Raw genomic sequence first — 17882 nt, 5'->3', positions numbered from 1 at the left:
CAACTTCCTAGGCTTAGGTGATCCTTCTGTCTCAGCCTCCTGAGTAGCTGGTACTATAGGCATGCACCACTATGCCCAGTTAGTTAAAAAAAATTGTAGAGACAAATTCTTACTATGTTACCTGGGCTGGTCTTGAACTGCTGGGCTCAGTCCTCCTGCCTTGGCCTCCCAAAGTGCTGAGATTACAGATGTCAACCACCGTGCCTGGCCAATTCTTGTATATTGATCTTATACCTTGCAGACTTACTGAACTCGTTTATTAGCTGTAGTAGGGGTTTTTTTTTGGGGGGGGGAAGGGGGAGATTCTTTGGGGGTTTCTATGTATAAGAGCATATAATATGCAAATAAAATAGTATTACTTCTTTCTTTTCAATCTAAAAGTCTTTCTTGTCCAATTGTCCTTGATGGAACCTCCAGTGCAATACTGAAAACAAGTGGCAAGTCTGGACATCCCCCTTGGGGGGAAAGCGTTCATTTTCCTACCACCAAGTCTGGTGTTGTGAAGATTTTGTAGATACCCCTCATCAGATTGAAGGCATTCTCCTCTTTTTCGTTTGAGTGTTTTTTTTTTTTTTAAATCATGAAAGGGTGTTGAATTTTGTCAACTATGCTTTCTGCATCTATTGAGATGATCATGTCATGTTTCTCCCTTTACTCTATGGACATAATATATTGACTTTTGGATGTTAAGCCAACTGTATTATTCCTGGGATAAATTCCATTTGGTCAGGTATATAATACATTTTACAGACTGCTAGATTTAGTTTGGTGTTTTGTTTGAGGACTTTTGCATCTGTATTCACAAATATTGGTCTGCAGTTTTCTTGTGATGTCTGTGTCTGGTTTTGGTATCAAGGTAACAACTGACCTCACAGAATGAGTTGGGAACTGTTCCCTTCTAGTCTGTTTTTTGTTTTATTTCTAGGGGGAGGGAGATTTTGTGAAGGATTGGTGCTAATTCTATTTAAACATTTGATAGACTTCACCAGTGAAGTAATGTGGTTCTAGGCTTTGCTTTGTGGGAAGTTTTTTGGTTACTAATTCTGTCTCTTTATTTGTCACTGATCTATTTGGATTTTCTGTTTCTTCATCAGTCAGTTGTGATAGCTTGTGTCCTAGGAATTTCTCAATTTCAGAAATTTCTCCATTTCAGGTTACTTAATTATTAGTATAGAATTGTTTATAAGGCTGGGATCGGTGGCTCAACCTGTAATCCCAGCACTTTGGGAGGTTGAGGTGAGTGGATTGCCTGAGTCCATGGCTTTGAGACCCACCCAGGCAACTTGGCGAGACCTTGTCTCTACAATAAATCAAAAACCAGCCGAGTGTGGTAGCGTGCACCTGTAGTTTCGGCTACTTGGAAGACTGAGGTGGAAGAATCGCCGGAGCCCAGCAGGGCGAGTCTGTGGTGGCCAGGAGCGTGCCACTGCACTCTAGTCTGGACGACAGAGTGAGACTCCAACTCAAAAAAAAAAAAAAGAATTGTTTATAATATTCGGTCCTACTTCCTCTTTTACTGGGAATGTTGGCTGTTATTTTTCAAGGCAGTCATAGTTAGGGAGTAGGGATAAGGGACAAGGATATGCTATATGCTAAGACATTATCAAACTCAATATTCTTACCAAGATTCATTTGTCTTCCTTGACCTGATGCTCCCAGGATCACTGCAAGCAATTTGCAGAGTTCTGAATAAGTGGATTCTGACAATTTTTGGCTTTTTTCCATTGTTTTATGGAAGAATGAACTTTTGGAGGTCCTTTGTCATTTCTGCTGACAGCACTCTTACCTGTGTTTTTGCAACTGTGTCCTCTGGAACCAGAGTGCTGACTGGGAAGCCCAGTGTGGCCCCAGCCCCACTCCTGCAGCAGGACAGGCTGCAGAATGGGTGGCAAGACTGTGCAGATTTAGGATTTGGGCTCAGTCAGACTAATCCTCTCGATTTCTAGCCTCTGGTGCCCTTTTTTTTTACAGTAAATTATAGGAATTGATTCGTACTTGGTAAACTTGTATTTGAGCTTCATTTACAAATTATGTTGTACAAGACACTTGTGGCTATAGCTGCCTTCCCAGAAATATGTGTGACCCTAGGAACCCTAAATAAATGTTCCTTCCTTACGTAAAACTTGGCTCTGGGTGGGAATTCTGGGTTCTAGCATTCAGGATTTCCATATGGCAGGGGCTGAGTTAGGGTGGTAAGAGGGGCCTAGGCCCTAGGGCATTGACTTAAAGCTGTCATAACAAAACTTCCCAGATGAGCTTTTTTAAGCATTCAGCTGTCTGCGTCAGAGGATGGGAGGTGTTCCTTGTTCATTTTGACATGTCCAGGCTGGGCTTCTTAATGCCCTTTAGTCCCGGGGCCACCTATAAAAAACATTTGTAGAATTGATCCGTGTTGGGCAACTTTGGAATTGGGCTGCATTTACGAATTATACTGCACCCAGTGCTTGAATTCACCTGTCCTCCAGGGTGCTGAGTGAGTGCCTGCCCTGTCAGGATTTGCTGGGCGAAGGTGCTGTGCGTGGACTGGCATCTGAGCATCAACGATCCCCTCCAAGGTTTCCTCCCACCCCAGTTTAGGAGGACCAGTGCCCTGATGTCTTTGGTGATGGCTACCATCTCTTTGGGAAGACAGAAGATGCTGCTCGAACTTTCTGACCTTACTAGAAGGGTTTATCAGGAGGTGGAATCAGAGGTAAAGATGTCCATGAGCACTCTGGATCCTTGTTTCATTGCTGACCATGCCGACTGCTCAACCTGCAGTGGCTACAGTTCGAATGCTGATCTGCTACGTTTGCCCTTGGACCACAAGTAACCCTGCGTATCCCTTTCAGTTGAAATACATGTGAAATGGGGCCTTCCTGGTGGTTTTCCACCGGGTCCCTCTGTATCTCCTCACCCTGGAAAGCTGAGGAATCACCGTTTATCTAAGACATGGACTTCACTTGGGGTGCTTGGCTGTTTGCTGGCCAGAATCCAGGGGATCAGGTCTGCCCGGGTCTGTATGTCCTAAGGTGACGTTTGTGGCAGAATGTGGGCCTCTGTGGGCTCCCTCATCAGTTTAACTTTTTCCAGAATTCTTAAACTGGCCCAGGCCAGTACTGCCCTTCTCCTGCTACAGCCTGGCTGGATTCTTATGCCTGCTGCATGGAAAAGAACCAATATACTGACACAGCAGTGTGATGGCTGAGAAAGAGTTTGATTACCGCAAAGCAGCTAATGGGGAGGACAGGAGAAATTTCTCAAATCCTTTTCCCCACGATTTTTGACTGTAGTTCTTAAGGGGTAATTTGGCAGGCAGGGGGCAGCCGATTGGTTAGGGATTAAGTCATGCAGGTGTTGAAACTGTCTTTGTGAGCAGCCAGTTTCAGGGTGGGGGGGAGGTCACAGGCCCGGGTCATCAGCTCCTCCGTCTGGGCCACAGACTCGGGTGGTGGCCCGTTGGTCCTCCAGAATGCAAAGTCCGAAAAACATCTCAAAACCCAGGCTTCAGCTTTCATCATCTCTAGGAGCAATTTGGGGAGTGACAGGTCTGTGAACAGTGGTTGCTTAACTGTGGAAGGTGTGTGGAGGGCGGTCAAAGCTGCTTATACGCTGCCAATCCACCTTCTGGATGGTATGCAGGACTTAGCTGAGGGCGCATTGTTCTTTAAGAGAAAACAAGCTCATCACCCTTGGGCAGCTCCTTTTTCCCTCCCCGCCACCCCCCTTCCCCCAGGATCAGGACATAATCACAATCCTGACCTTGTAGCCTTTTGTTACTGCAGGAAGGCCCTTTCACTCAGCCAGCTCTGACCTCTGCAGCACCACCAGGGAGCTTAGGGTTTCTCCTGCACAGCTGGCAGCCGGAGGTCTCCCGGGCCTCTGCGCTGCCACCGGGACCTCACCTCAGTGCTGTCGGGACCCCCCCAGCCCAGTCCCCTCCCCAGGGCCCGACCCGCCCCAGCCCTCGCCGAGCTGCCCGCCGCGGACAATATCCTTCTTATCTGAAGTCGCCTCTGCGCGCTCGGAGGCCCGTGCAGGGGGGCTCCTGGCCAGCGGGGGAAGGGGGCGGCGCCGCACGCCGGTCCGGCCCGTCGCGCGTTCGGCCGCGGTGGCCGCGTCTGACTCGGGCGCGTGCCCACCGGCCCCTCCAGCGTCCGCGCGCCGCCCCGAGGCGCCCCCGAGGCCATGGCTGCCCGGCTGGGCGCGCTGGCCGCGTCGGGGCTGTACCGGCGGCGCCAGCACCGGCCCGGCCCGCCGCCCGCCGCGCCCGGGTAGGTGGCCAGAGGCAGGCGGGTCGCGGACAATGGCCGGAAAGCCGCGGCCTCCCCTGGAAACCCCGCCCGGCCTTCCCACCCGGCCTCCGAGGGCCGGGGCGGCCGGGGCGCGACGCAGTCTCGCTGGGTTTGTGCCGTCTGTGATCGGCCTTCCCGCGGGGTGCGCTGCGGGCCGAGGCCGGAGCCGGGCGAGCCGGTGGCGCGCGCGCCCCCCCCGCAGACGGGGGCACGTTCCCTGCGGGGGGCGGCGGGTGCGCACCGAGGGGCAGGCGCCTGCTGGGCTCACCAAACCACAGTGCGCAACGCTGTGATGCGAACCCGCTGAAGGGACTCTGAAGCCTGCCCTGCTTCGTTCCGGGGAGAACTGCCAGTGTAGACAGGTTCTTTGGGCTGGGGGGTGGGGCCAGCGAGGTTCAGGATGGTCCTGGGGCGTCTCGGGGAGGAGTGAGAGTGGGAGGGGCACCTGGTGGCCTGGCAGCCCCCCTCGCACTTGGAGGGCGGTCTGGGGAGGCCTCCCGGACTTGCTGCGATGGCAGTGCCCAGGGCCCACCGCGTCGAAATGCCCAGGAGGACCTGGGGGGAGAGAGCAATGGGCTGTGGGCCGGGCCATTAGGGTGAAGTGACAGGTGGGGTCCCCAGAGGAGAGGGTGGAAGAAGAACAGCCAGGAAGAGGCTGGGGCTGGGAGGAAGGCTGGGGGGCCAGGGAGGGAGCCGGGAGCTGGGAGAGAACTTGGGATCACAAAGGCCAAGGGCTGACCCACTTGGTGAAAAGACAGTGGGCTCTGATCCCTGTGCCCTGCGGTCAGGGAGGGCTTCCAGTGGGGAACTAGAGGGCTGAGCCATTAAACTTGTCTTCAGCTAAGAACAGAGGAAGGTGGCTTGGGTATTGGGCAGGGATTGGGAACTGCAGGCCTGGCACAGTCCAGGGCAGGAACTGGATGGGTTTATTGTTCAGGTAGGAAACACGAGGCCCAGGAAACCAAGCAATTCACTTGAGTGTGGCAGAGGTGGAATGGGCACCGCAGCAGTTGGCCTCTGGATGCCCCTGGCGTCAGTAGCATAACCGTAGTACCAGGTTGGGAGTGGCCAGGGCATGGTGGTCCAGGGGCCTTGCTGGAGAGGGATTTTCACAGCATAGATGCAATGCAAGTATATGGCCAAGATGCAGGAGCAGTATAGCCTTAGGGGTGTCCCTGCATGCACAAACACATGTTTGTACGTCACTCAATTTTGTCTTTGAACTTCTGGTTCATGGCCTTTGCCAGTTCTTTGTTGTCAGTGTGACATGTTTGCAGTGTACCAGAAAAAAGTAAAAGTAAACCAAGAATAAGTAAACGTAAACCAAGCTGCTAGATCACAGAGTTACAGCTAGGGGGCTTCAGATAAAGCTCTAATTTCTTTTCTTTTTTTTTTTTGAGTTGGACTCTTATTCTTGTCGCCTAGGCTGGAGTGCAGTGGCACGCTCACGGCCACTGCAGCCTCAACCTGCTGGGCTTAGGCAATCCTTCCACCTCAGCCTTCCAAGTAGCTGGAACTACAGATTCATGCCACCAGTCCTGGCTAGTTTTTGTGATTTATTGTAGAGACAAGGTCTCACCAAGTTGCCTAGGCTGGTCTTGAACCCCTGGACTCAGGCAATCCTCTTGCCTCGGCCTCCTAAAGCGCTGGGATTGCAGGCTGAGCCACCGCACCCGGACAAAACTCTAATTTCAGACAGGCTTTCAGTCGTGTGTGGATTGGAAATACGTTTCTGATGGTGTCATTGTGTCATGTGTGCAGCAGCCCAAGGCAGTTTGCTAGTTTTCTAGCGATCCCGTGGCAGGGTGTCGAGCTGGCTTTGTGTAAATTCCTATTGACCTCGTGTATCCAGGTGGCGCTTAGTGCTGGCCCCTGGCTGGCCTAACGGGGGAAGGAGCAGGTTCAGATAGTGCTGGGGGACTGAAGCCGCTGTCTCTGGGGCCTGCTGCAGTGGGGCCCCTACATCCCAACCCTGCACCTGGAACAGTGTTTGGCACGGTGCGGGGTGCTGAGTGAGGAAGTGTGGGGTGAAGGACAGAAACATGGGCCATGCTTGTAGGCATCACCTCACTTAACCCTCCCGACAGCTCCTGGAGGGAGCTATCTGCTGCTCCTTTTACAGATGAGGAAGTTGACTTTCAGAGAGGACTCTGCCACGGGTCACATAGCCAAGGAGCATCCAAGCCAGGACTGCAGGCTGGTCTTCCAGGCTGTAGAGCACACACCGTTGGCCTAACTGCTGCCCAGCTGACGTGGCTGCAGTAGCACCGGCTCACCTTGTGTGTGGCCAGACGCCTTATGGCTGGTCCTTGCCTCTTCCAGGTTCTCATGCTGTCTTCTTAGGCTCAAGTGGGTGGGAGGCTGGGGTGGAGGAAAGTCTGGGCTTGTTAAAGAAACGGAGAGTCTGGAATGGCCGTGCCTTGCCACAGGAGCTGAGGGAACAGGAGGGAGTGTGAGTCCAATGCTTTGTGATCCTCAGCAGGTTACTGACCCTCTCTGTGCTTCAGCTTCCTTATCTGGAACCAGCAACCTCCCCTTACAAGGGCCTGACATAGAGAGGGCTACCCTGGCCCTTCCCCAGGCTGTCATTGTAGAACTCAGGGACATCTTGCCATAAATGGCAGCTTGTGTTGCTGTCAAGACCGAGAGCATTTGGGGATGCTGGGGAGGGCTGGGGAAGAGCCTGAAGCGGTGTGTACCACCCCAACTCTGGGGCTTGGCCTCCAGGCTTGGGGCTGGGGAGTGTTTTATGGGGGATAACTGGGCAGACTTTGTGCTTCCTGTTCTTGGAGGAATGTGTGGAGGAGGACTCAGAATGTCTGTGCCTCTGACCCTTTGCCCTCTCCAGGGAGCCTGGGCAGCCTACAGGCATTCCCCTGGATCGGGATGGAGCCCAGGGACTCTGGAAGGCTCCCAGAGTTGCTGGAAACAATAACTCTCTTTATCCAGTGCTCTGCCTACCTCCTGGCACTCAGCTGGACATGCTCATGCTGCTCCTTCAGCTCCTGGGGCGGTCGCTGCCACTCTGGTGCAGGTCCTTGCAGAACAGGAAGAGAGGCCTGGAGCGGCCAGCGTGTTTTTCCAGGTTCTGCCACGGGGTTGGGGCTGTCAGGATTCCAGCTGAGTGGTGTGCCCAGAGCTCCCTCTTGTCTTGCTGGGCCTGGCAGCCTCTTTCCCACCCCTACAGGAGAATATGTGCTTTCCCTCATGGTACTGAGGTTCAGTTGTCTGGGTACGTTTAGATGCCTGTCCGTCCCATCTTTGCCAGTAGGTTGGAATGTTCTCTGCGTTCCCCAGCAGGGCCTATGGGGATGCAGCCATGGAGCTGCTTGTGGAGCTGTCTGAGATGTGGCAGTCACCCCCACATACCACCTGCCCAAGCCAGGGCCTGTGTGAGGCGTGCGGGGTATAGGTGGCTAAGTCCTCAGGGACCCAGCCAGGGAACTAGTTAGGGGCTGGCTGTTGGGTGCCAACAGGGGTTGTGGCCAGGCTACTGTTAGGGTTCTGGCAGGAAACATACTTTGCATCAGTGAAGCAGCCAAGGAGAGTGTAACAGAGAGTCTGCTTACGACAGTGGGAAGGGGCAGAGGATGGTGAGCATTTGGGCTGGCAATGTGGCATGTGACGGTAGCCAGGATGGAGGGCCCCGTGTTCAGCAGCAGACGGCTGGCTGGCGGGAGCAGAGTCAGCACAACGGGAGGCCAGGGGGCCAGAGGATCTGTCTCCCTGGGGCAGAGAACAGGGGTCTCGAGGGGCAGATGGAAGATGGGGTATGCTGCATGCTCACTTCGGGAGGGTCCAGAGATCTGGGTTGAAGGCGCAATCGGAAAGGCTGGGCTTCAACTGAAATCCTCCGTTTGGCTCCGTTTACTGGGTCCTTGAAGAAAGGAATTCCGGACCCCGAGTCATGGGATTTCCTGTTGATTTCTGACCCCTCCAAGAGTCCCGAGCCAGGCTCTGGAACATCCTCCCTGCCACCTTGGGTGTGTGCTTCAGAAGAAAGGGCTCACAGTGCTCTCTGGGAAGGAAACTGCCTGTCCTGATGAGGCTGAGCCCAGCCCTCGAGAATGGCTTGGGGCAGCCAGTTCTCCGTCCCTGATGGCCTGCCTTGTGGGAGCTGGGAAGGACTGGGCCGCGGCCGCTGGGCCTTGAGGCTCTCTTTCGTCTTGGCTTCTTCCCAGCTCCTGTTGCCACCATCCCTGCTTCCTTGCCCCTCTGACCCGAATAAGGACACAGGAGGTGACTTTTGTCCCCGGCGCACACTGGAGTGCAGGCTGAGGTGTGTAGAAGTCCAGCATACCTGCAAGGCTTGCCGAGTTGCCCTCCAACCCTGCCCCTGCCACATGGACCCCCAAGCTGAGAAGAGGGGACATCCCGCATGGATGCCCCTTCCCACTTTCCAGTCTCACCACGTGACAGCAAACCCCTGTCAGCCCCACCCCCACAGACTACCCCCAGACCCTGAGAGCAGCCCTCTCTTCCGCCCCTCCGAGGACTCCTCTTCCCTGGCCGACACCCTCCAGGCCGGCCCCGCCCTTCCTGCAGGCCGCAAAAGGGCAGCTGGGCAAGAGCCTCACTCAGGGAAGCATTCCCGCGAAACCCCGGCAGTGAGGGAGTCGGGTGGCGTTCAGTCCCTGGGAGGCCGAGCAGGCTGGAAAGGCACTCTCAGTGGAGCTGACTCAGTCGTGCCATCCAGGCTGCACCGGGCAGACATCACCACCCGTCTCCGATGAACCCTACAGCCCCTCTCTGTCCAGCCTCCCGCTGGCGTTGACGCTGGTGGCAGAACCTCCGTGCTGCCTTTCTAGCAAGCGGCGTGGATGCTGGTGTCGCAGATGTTCACAGAAGCAGTCGGGGTGTCTGGGGATCCGTCGTGACCACACTTTTGAGTCTGAAAGAGTCCCTTCTGGCCATGCGGCAGGGCCCCTGGGCCGGACGGGTGTGGGCCTGGCTCGGTGTGGGCTCTTCCCCCGGGGTTCAGTGTGGATTCTGTTCCTCTCGAAAGGAGGCCTGCCACTCACCCTGGGGACAGGCCCAGCATGGATGAGAAGATTTCTCTCCCCCCACAAAGTTCACAGTCTGCAATTTTTGGGGAGGCAGTTGATTTGAAACTAACTCATGGTGCGGAGTAAGAAACCACTGAAGTCTGACAGTCTGGGATCAAATGTGAAACCTGCCTCTGCTGTGTGAGCTTGGGCAAGGCTGCCCCTCGAGACTGCCTCTGGACCCCTGTTCACCTCTCTGGGGCTTGGGTCCCTCATCTGGATGACCCAGAGTCGTGGGATTTCCTGTTGATTTCTGACCTCCAAGATTCCCAAGGTCTTGTTCTCAGTCAGGCACTGGAACATAATAATGTAACCATAGCAGCTGCGGGGTTGCCTTGGGGATGAGATGCTGGTCACCTGTGCCTGGGTGACATTCTATACCAGAGAGACTCTCTGGTCTCCTGAGGAAGGAAGGGGTGGCATGAGGCACACGTGGGAGCTGGGGTGGCCTCTGACCCCTGAGAGGCGGCCCAGCACCCTGGAGACCGCGAGCCTGGGGCCCAGCCCGAGTGGTTTTGCCCGTCTGCGCCCGCTCGCCTCTGCCTGGCCTGTCCTGACCGGGGCCGTCTCTCCCGCTCCAGCAACATGTCGGATGCCCTGGCCAATGCCGCGTGCCAGCGCTGCCAGGCCCGCTTCGCCCCCTCTGAGCGGATCGTCAACAGCAACGGGGAGCTGTACCACGAGCTCTGCTTCGTGTGCGCCCAGTGCTTCCGGCCGTTCCCCGAGGGACTCTTCTACGAGGTGAGGTCTGTCCCCTGGCCTTCTCAGACCAGCTCAGAGTCCATCCTTTGTGTGTGGGTGGGCTGGTGGCCAGCCAGGCCTGCCCAGAACCTTGCTTGCCGTCCTGTGCAGGCCCACGTCTTGCCGTGAATTGAGCTGTGCCCCTGGTTGCCCCAGATGCCCAAGGGGGGTCACTCTCCACCCAGCCTCCTCTGGGAAGGTGCTGAGTGGGCCCTGAGGGCGGGTAGAGGCGTCCTCATGGTGCTTGGCTTAGGCTGGGGTCAGACAGTAAACGGGGTGACTACATGGTCTGTCAGGTGGTGTGGTGCCTGGTGAGGGGTCTCGGGTGGGAGGTGGGTGTCAGAGCAGGCAGTGTACAGGCAGATCTGAGGGAAGGGGCTGTGTACATCTCGGTAGGAAGAGCCCTCCGCTGAGGGCACAGCTTGTACAAAGGCCCTGTGGTGGGAGTGTGTGGGGGCCTTTGTGGATGGCAGGAGGCTCATGCGATGGAAGCCAAAGGAAGGAGAGGGAGAAGAGGTGAGGGCGGGGAAGCGGATCTTGTCATGCCCCAGGTAGGGCCTGGTGCTGGGAGCAGAGGGTCATACCATCTGCCTGACCTTTGTAGAGGGCCCCTCGGGCCACTACGCTGAGGAGAGGTTGTAAGGGCGCAGGGATGGAAGCTGGGGGACCAAGTGGCACCAGGGGCTGGATGCGTGCAATCCTCCAGGTGAAAGGGGCGGGACCCGAACTGGTCCCCCCCGACTCACAGTGGCAGGCATCAAAGCTGCGGCGGTCCTGCCAGCTGGTTGCGCAAAATGACTCTTGTCACAAATTCAGTTGTGTAAAGTACAATGAGATAAGTTTTATTTAAAGATAACAAATACACAAAGCACACCGCTCACTGGTTATTGTGCTCCATTTTACTCTTGTCTGGGCGGCGAGGGTGTGTCTGCTGGGGTGGTACCCGCCACCACAATCCCCTCCTAGCTCCCCAAACAGTATCCATCAGGGCTTCCTGCTCCCCCACCCCCAGAGCTGGTTGTTAACCAGTTACCAGCACGCCACCGGCGGCTGCCGTGGTGGAGGTGCCCAAGGTCAGTGCTGGGTCTGTTTCTGGGCAGAGCTGCTGGGATTGGCGGGAGGACAGATGTGGGGGGATGATCTGGCTGGCAGAGGAGGGTCAGCTGTGCCTCATGGCCCTCAGCCCCCTAAGAAACACAGCCCAACTGCGGGGCAGCAGGAAGGGTGGGCAGCGCTTAGGGAGGGACGGCTGTGTACCTAGAGCAAAGGCTGGTGCCCAGGAGATGTTTGTGGCTGAATGAGTTTAAGCCTCCACGGCCTAGGTCACTGCGTAGGGCTGTATCCAGTTGCAGCCTAATAAGACTTATTTTAGAGAATGGGGAAAACCCACATTTTTTTTTTTGAGTTGGAATCTCACTCTGTTGCCCAGACTTAGGGAGGGACTGGGGTGCAGTGGCATGCTCCTGGCCACTGCAGCCTCGACCTGCTGGACTCTGGCGATCCTTCTGTCTCAGCCTTCCAAGTGGCCGGAACTACAGAAGCATGCTACCATGCCCGGCTAAATTTTTTGATTTATTGTAGAGACGAGGTCTCGCCAAGATGCCTGGGTGGATTGCAAACCTGTGGACTCAGTCACTCCATTCACCTCGGCCTCCCAAAGTGCTGGGATTACAGGCTGAGCCACGGAGCCCGGCCCACATTTTGTTAAAGGAATGCGTTTGTTAAGGGCGAAGGCAGAGCCAGACTTTGGCCATACCGGGGTCCTGTGCAGGGCCCTCGTGTCCACAGCCACTGCCCGCTGGTGTGCACATGGGCTCTTGCCGGCTGTTCTCCCTGGTCCTTGCCTCCACACCAGGTGCTTCCTCCTTTCCTGTCCTTCTGCCCCGCCCCCCAGGTCTTTCATGGCCTTGGGGGAGCTGGCCTTCTCACATGGAGAAGACACGGCAACTTGGGCCACACGACACACTTGCTTGCAGTTTGAGCTCGTCCCTCCCACGACGTGTCTGCTCTCAGGCCCAGCAGGCCCAGCTTCTCAGTGGGCAGCAGCGGCCCTTTGAGAGCCGGCCTGGCCGACCCCTCCAGCCTCCCCCAAGGACCCTCGCTTTGCGCCCCGCCGTCCACGTGGGCCAGTCTCCTTCTCTGGTCGGGCCGGGACCCAGTGCTGCAGCCTCTGCCTGGAACGCCCCTTTGGTGCCCTGCCCCTTGCGGTCGAGTCCTGACCCCACAAGGCCCAGAGTGGCTTGTGGGAGTAACAAGTGGCTTGCTTGTCCTCTCTGCACCCCGGTTGCAGTTTGAAGGCCGGAAGTACTGCGAACATGACTTTCAAATGCTGTTTGCTCCGTGCTGCGGATCTTGCGGTAAGGACTGGCAACGGCCCCCACCTTGGGGCTGTACAGGTGGCAGGGGCCCTTCCTGACCACCACCCTCCCTGCCTTTCTGGCACTGGCCAAAGTGCTTCCTGACCACCACCCACCCTGCCTTTCTGGCACTAGCCTGCAGGCCCCTGCAGGCGGCTCCTCCCCGTGAGGGGCTCCCTTGGGCCAGGCTGAGAGCCCGCCGAGCACCGGCGTGGATAGGCTGGGGGGGCTACTGGGGGTGGAGCTGCTCCCGCAAGAGCAGAAACCTTCCTCTTCCAGGTGAGTTCATCATTGGCCGCGTCATCAAGGCCATGAACAACAACTGGCACCCGGGCTGTTTCCGCTGCGAGCTGTGTGACGTGGAGCTGGCAGACCTGGGCTTCGTGAAGAACGCGGGCAGGTGAGGTGGGCGTCCGGGCAAGGAGGAGGGCCCCTGGCCACAAGTGCCACCTGTGGGGGCCAGGCGTGTGTCCACCGACCCCACGCCTCTGAAAGGTGGGTAGCACAGCCCCGACTTTTGGGTGAGGACTGCAACTGGGGTGCTCCATGGGACCCAGGCCCAGACGTGTCTCCGAACAAGGGATAGTGTGGAGAGGCGACCTGGCAGGAGCCGTCAGAAACCTCCTCCTAGGCCACCCCACCTTTCAGCCCCGTCTGGACTCACATGGCTGCGTGTGGCTGGAGGGAACTACTCAGCCGGATTGCCCACGCCGACTCTGAGTTCAGGGCCATCTGTCTCATGGGCGCTCAGAAGATGCCATCTTCTGGGAGCCTTGCTCTTCTGTCCTCACCCTTCACTGTCCCCATTGTGGACGGCCTTGCTTCCCACCTCCCCAGGGGGCAAGCTCGGGGGGGTCCCGCCACAGCACCTGCTCCCTGTCCACTGTCCGTGGGGCATGGCCCTGCTCATCCCGCACCTTCCCCAGGGCTCCTCTCTCCATTCCTGGCTCTCCCTTTCTCAAGGACCGCACTGAGGTGCCACGGGGCTCAAAACACCCTGCCGGCTCCTCCCGGTGCCTGGGGACCCAGACCTCCCTTGACCTCTCGTGGCTCTCATGGCATCCGCTGAGGGGCAGAAACACCACCCCTTCTGGTGCCCGGGACCCTGTGTTCTGGTGGTTTCCTCCAGCCGAGCAGATGCCCCTGCGCATCCTCCTCGTCTGGCCCACCGACCTCCCTGCCCCGCATGGGTGTCATCTGGGGCTCTGTGCTCTCGTGGCTTGCAGACACAGCCCCAGCGCTCTTCATAGCGTGGTGTCTGGACAGTTGTGGGGTCCACCCCAGGCCTCTCCCTCTCTGTCCCCGTGCCATCTCCACTCTGTGTGCACCAGGCATCCTGAGTGCCACTGGGCCCAAGTAAAGCTGAGTTTCTCCTCCACCGACGACCCAGGGGTGCTTTTCCATGCACCCCCTTGTCAGTGAGAAGCGGTACCACCCCCTGGAGACTCCTAGTCATGCGTTCTCTGCCGGTTCTTTCCTGAGGCTGCCCACATGGTCTCATCCATGATACTCCATGAGAGAGGCACATTGCCTGGCTCTTAGCAAGTTGGCTCAATGAGGAGCTGTGGGGGCATGCAGTGCAGGGCAGGAGCTGTGGGACAGCACCGTGCCTGGAGTGACTGGCTGGGTCGCTGACAGGTGTGTGTCTCTTTCCTGAGCCAAGTCTGTCTCCTTGCCTGGGGCTGTCGCCTCATGGGCAGGTTAGAGAAATCTGGAAGAGGTTAGAAGCCTGTTGGAAAGCAAAACGTGACCCGAAGGTGAAGAATTGCCATCCTGATAGCAGGAGTGTGTGAGCAGCGAGGTCCCCGCTCGCTGCCAAGCCAGGGATGGTGCACTGAGCCTGGGATGCAGGACTTCAGAGTCTGCATGGGGCAGATGCACACTGGAGCCACCAAACCAGAACCCAACAGGCCTCGCCTCTGCCACTGCGCTGGGTTTTGCCGTTCTTGGGCCAAAGGGGGACGTTCTGGGATGGGCTTTGTGTTGACCAAACACAATAACCTTCCAAGCCTTAAAGCCACAGTTGCGTTTCAGATCCATACCAACAAGTACAACAAAGGACCTGTTAGGGGATGCTTGAGGCTAGCAAGGGAAATGGCTCGAAGCTTGGCCGTGGAGGTTGGCTGAGGCCTCTCGGGCGGGAGTGAGCTCCCTGTGACTGCCCACGTGTGCCTGCTGTGCGCTCGCCCAGGACATGAGCCGAACTGGGCTCCTGCAGGGGAGCTCTGGGGATTGTCAGGCGACTGCAGGACAGTGTGTGGGTCGACAGCAGGAGGGATCAGGAGTCCAGAGCTGCGCGGACGTGCGTCGCAGGGTGTTTGCTGAAGTCACCCAGCCGCCAGCCTGAAACATACTTAACTTTCTGTTCACTTAAGCTCAGACAGGGATCATCTGGCAAAGGCACCACAAAGGGAGCTCAAAGCACCTTGTACTTCGCAGGTACTGAGACTCTCCCAACCTCTCCACCCGGACCCACGGTCCCTTTTCTCCTGGGTCATTTGTGAGCTGCCTTCTGGGTCTCGCTGCTGGACTTGGCTACTGTGTGTTTCTGTAGCAGGAAGGGGGCTGGGAGCCTAGTGGGAGAAAGAAAAACCCTCATTGTTTTGGACTGACTCCCCCGGCCTCCCGCCCCCTTACCATGGGTGAAGTCTGTGAGTGTCTGGGAGCCGCAGTGAGCCGTGGTGAGGGCAGCCCCTGCCGAGGGCAGGGCGGAAGGAACCTCTCTCAGGGGCTGAGGTTGAGTGCAGCGCTGGGTGACCTGGGAGCTCAGGCTTCAGAGGAATGGATGGGTCCCCGCTGAGATCTCAGGAGGTTTGCTCAGGAGGCCACTGGGGAGGAGGCGGACCTCTGCTGTTGACTCTAGTGGCACTGGTTTGGGAGCTGCTCTTTCTTTCCAGGTGGTCTGGGGCCAGCCCCAGTGGCATCCGGCTCACAGCTCCGACCTGGCACTCAGCGAGCTCTCGTTGGTCTTGCCTTCGAAGCTCGGGGGCGGGCCCGCGAGCCTTCTGCCGCAGAGCAAGTTGCGCAGGGCGTGGCGGAACTTCTCCGCCACGAAGAAATACATGACCGGGTCGAGCGCCCCGTTGAGGCTGGCCAGGCAGGCAGTGACGCGGTTTCCCAGGGCCAGGACGCGCTGGGCGGCGCAGGAGGTGGCACCGCGGCGGTAGCGCAGCACGTAGATGGAGCGGTTGACGTGGTAGGGCACGAAGCAGACCAGGAAGATGGCCAGCACCACGGCGATCATGCGCACCGCCTTGCTCTTGAGGCGCTTCTCCACGCGGGGGCCTTTCCGCAGGCTGCGGATGATCAGCAGGTAGCAGGTGACCGTGGTGGCGAACGGTAGGGTGAAAGCCACGGCCAGGGACGCCAGGGCATGATGGGAGGCCTTCTCACGGTACAGCTGCAGGCAGACGACCGTGTGGTTGGTCTGCACGGTCTGAGGGCTCACCAGCAGCGGGGCCATGGCCACGGCCACCACGCCCCACAGGAACGCGCAGGCCAGGTGGGCGTAGAGCGGCCGGCGGAGCTTGAGGGACTTGACTGGGTGCACGATGGCCAGGAAGCGATCAGCGCTGATGCAGGCCAGGAAGTAGATGCTGGCGTACATGTTGAGGTAGAACAGGAAGCCGGTGAGGCGGCAGGGGATCTCCCCAAACGGCCAGTGGCTCCCGGAGAAGTGGTAGACCAGGCGGGTGGGCAGGACCAGCACGCAGGACAGGTCGGCCACAGCCAGGTGCATGAGGAACACGTTGGCGGGCGTGCCTGACCTGTGGTCCCGGATGAAAAGCCACAAGGCCAGGGCGTTGCCGGCGAAGGCCAGGATAAAATCCAGGAGGTAGAAGGAGGCAAACAACACGTTCTCCAGTGGAGTCTCCTGGCCACATTGCTCCGTGGCGGCCAGGGAGGAGTTGGTGACCAGGTCCGGGAACACGGCCTCGGGGCCATTCATGCTTTGCTGGAGGCAGAGCCTGGGACAAACCTGGAGGGAACAAGCAGACGGTCACAGGGAGCCTGGGACCGGGAGGCTCATGCTCTGCGGAGCCCAGAAGTCGGCCTCTGATGTTCAGAGCCACCCTCTCTAAGCCTGGCATTGTCTCTGGGACTGTGGGGGGCCTCCTTGTCCATCTGGGGGGTGTGCGCATCAAAGTCAAAAACAGAGCCAGGCCTCAGCCTCCGCACTGTGCAGCCACGTCCCTGCTGTGAGGGTGGGGCCTGGGCCTGGGGCTGGGTGACCTGGGAATCTGCAGCTCATTCTCACCCTGCATCTCAGCTTTCGAGCCAGCGGGGTTAGCCCTGTGGCAGGAAGCGAGATGGGAGCCCCGCCTGCGTAAGGCTCTGGGTTTCCTGCTGTGCCCCCGAAGGGTGCTAGTGGCAGAGGTGGCACGTGGGGTCCCTGAGGCCCATGCTCGATGGGTGGGCGGTGTGGGGGGTGATGTGTCCCTGAGGCTGCCAGCTCCTCGGCCTCGGCCTTGGCAGGTGAGCCCTGCTCACCCCAGTGCCGGGATCCTCCCCGACCTGCCAGTAACAAGTATGGTGACCGTTGTGTCCCCACTTTTCTCATTCCCCCTGCTGGTTTGGATCACAGCTCCCTCAGGAATGCAGCGAGGGCCTCATGCTAGGAGGTCTGAGGCCTGCTCTGTCCACCTGCCTGAGAGCCCCAAGGTCTCTCCTGGGTGCTTTCTAGCCTCAGCTCTCCAGTTCCGCTTTGGACACCCCGACGGGTAGAGACCTGCTCAGGGAAAGCCTGTACTGGGGCCTCGGGGCAGCTGGAGTGCTTTTCCTCCCAGAGTGGTTCCCCAGCCAGCAGGTGGAGTCTTTTCCAGCAGGGGCAGTGCCAGCCCAAATGGAGGTAGAGACCACCAGAGTTTTCAGTTCAGATCTGCAGTCCCAGCGAGGCCTGAGGCCGCATGGCTGTCCCGCTGCAGGCGAGGGCAGAGCGCCACAGCCTGGGGCAGACCATTCCCATCTGGGGAGCCTGAATTCCGGCAGGGTTCCCTCACCCTCACCACAGCCAGACACCGCCTCCTGCTTTGAGTGTAGTCAACTCGAGATCCAAGAAGGAGAGAGAGGGGCCCAAACAGCCCGCCTGCCCACCGTGGCCTGGGCGTGGGGCTTGGGCAGAAGAGGGCAGGCAGTGGAGCCAGAGCAGGTGGGGAGCCCGGTGGGCGCACGGGCCTGGCCTTCCCTGCGTCTTGGGGCCACCAGGGCTTTGGCCTTTCGGGCGCTTGAGCATAGCATCTGGGGCTCCTCTGGGCCCCACCCGGCAGCCACGTTCTCTGTCCTGCGTGGCCAGGAGGCAGAAGGGGCAGGAGAGGGGTTCACGGGAGAGAAGGCCACGTCCTGCCGCCCACCACGGGACGGCAGTGGGGAGTGGAGGGGGAAGTGGGAATCAGCCCGCAGCCCGAACAGCATTGTCCTGGCTCTGCACAGCACAGCGGGGACCAGCCTGCAGCAAGTTCTCTTTG

The 17882-nt window shown here is 58.2% G+C and overlaps 2 protein-coding genes across 2 annotated transcripts; one reads left to right on the top strand and one right to left on the bottom strand.

The window, feature by feature from the left end:
• Positions 1 to 9883: 9883 nt before the first annotated feature.
• LOC103255787 (LIM and senescent cell antigen-like-containing domain protein 2) lies at positions 9884 to 12821 on the top strand. Its single transcript, XM_021710308.1, has 3 exons — positions 9884 to 10060; positions 12351 to 12417; positions 12697 to 12821. Exons 1-3 carry the CDS (start codon positions 9905 to 9907, stop codon positions 12819 to 12821), a joined length of 348 nt encoding a protein of 115 aa, XP_021565983.1. The 5' UTR covers positions 9884 to 9904.
• A 2525-nt stretch (positions 12822 to 15346) lies between these two features.
• GPR17 (G protein-coupled receptor 17) lies at positions 15347 to 16382 on the bottom strand. Its single transcript, XM_008053741.2, has one exon. The coding sequence runs from the start codon at positions 16364 to 16366 to the stop codon at positions 15347 to 15349; it is 1020 nt and encodes a 339-aa protein (XP_008051932.1). The 5' UTR covers positions 16367 to 16382.
• Positions 16383 to 17882: the final 1500 nt, after the last annotated feature.

Source organism: Carlito syrichta, unplaced genomic scaffold, assembly GCF_000164805.1.
Source record: "Carlito syrichta isolate Samal-C Ts95f unplaced genomic scaffold, Tarsius_syrichta-2.0.1 Scaffold288415, whole genome shotgun sequence".
Taxonomy (NCBI): domain Eukaryota; kingdom Metazoa; phylum Chordata; class Mammalia; order Primates; family Tarsiidae; genus Carlito; species Carlito syrichta.
Note: the sequence above shows the minus strand (reverse complement) of the source record. Positions and strands in the feature narration are given on the sequence as shown.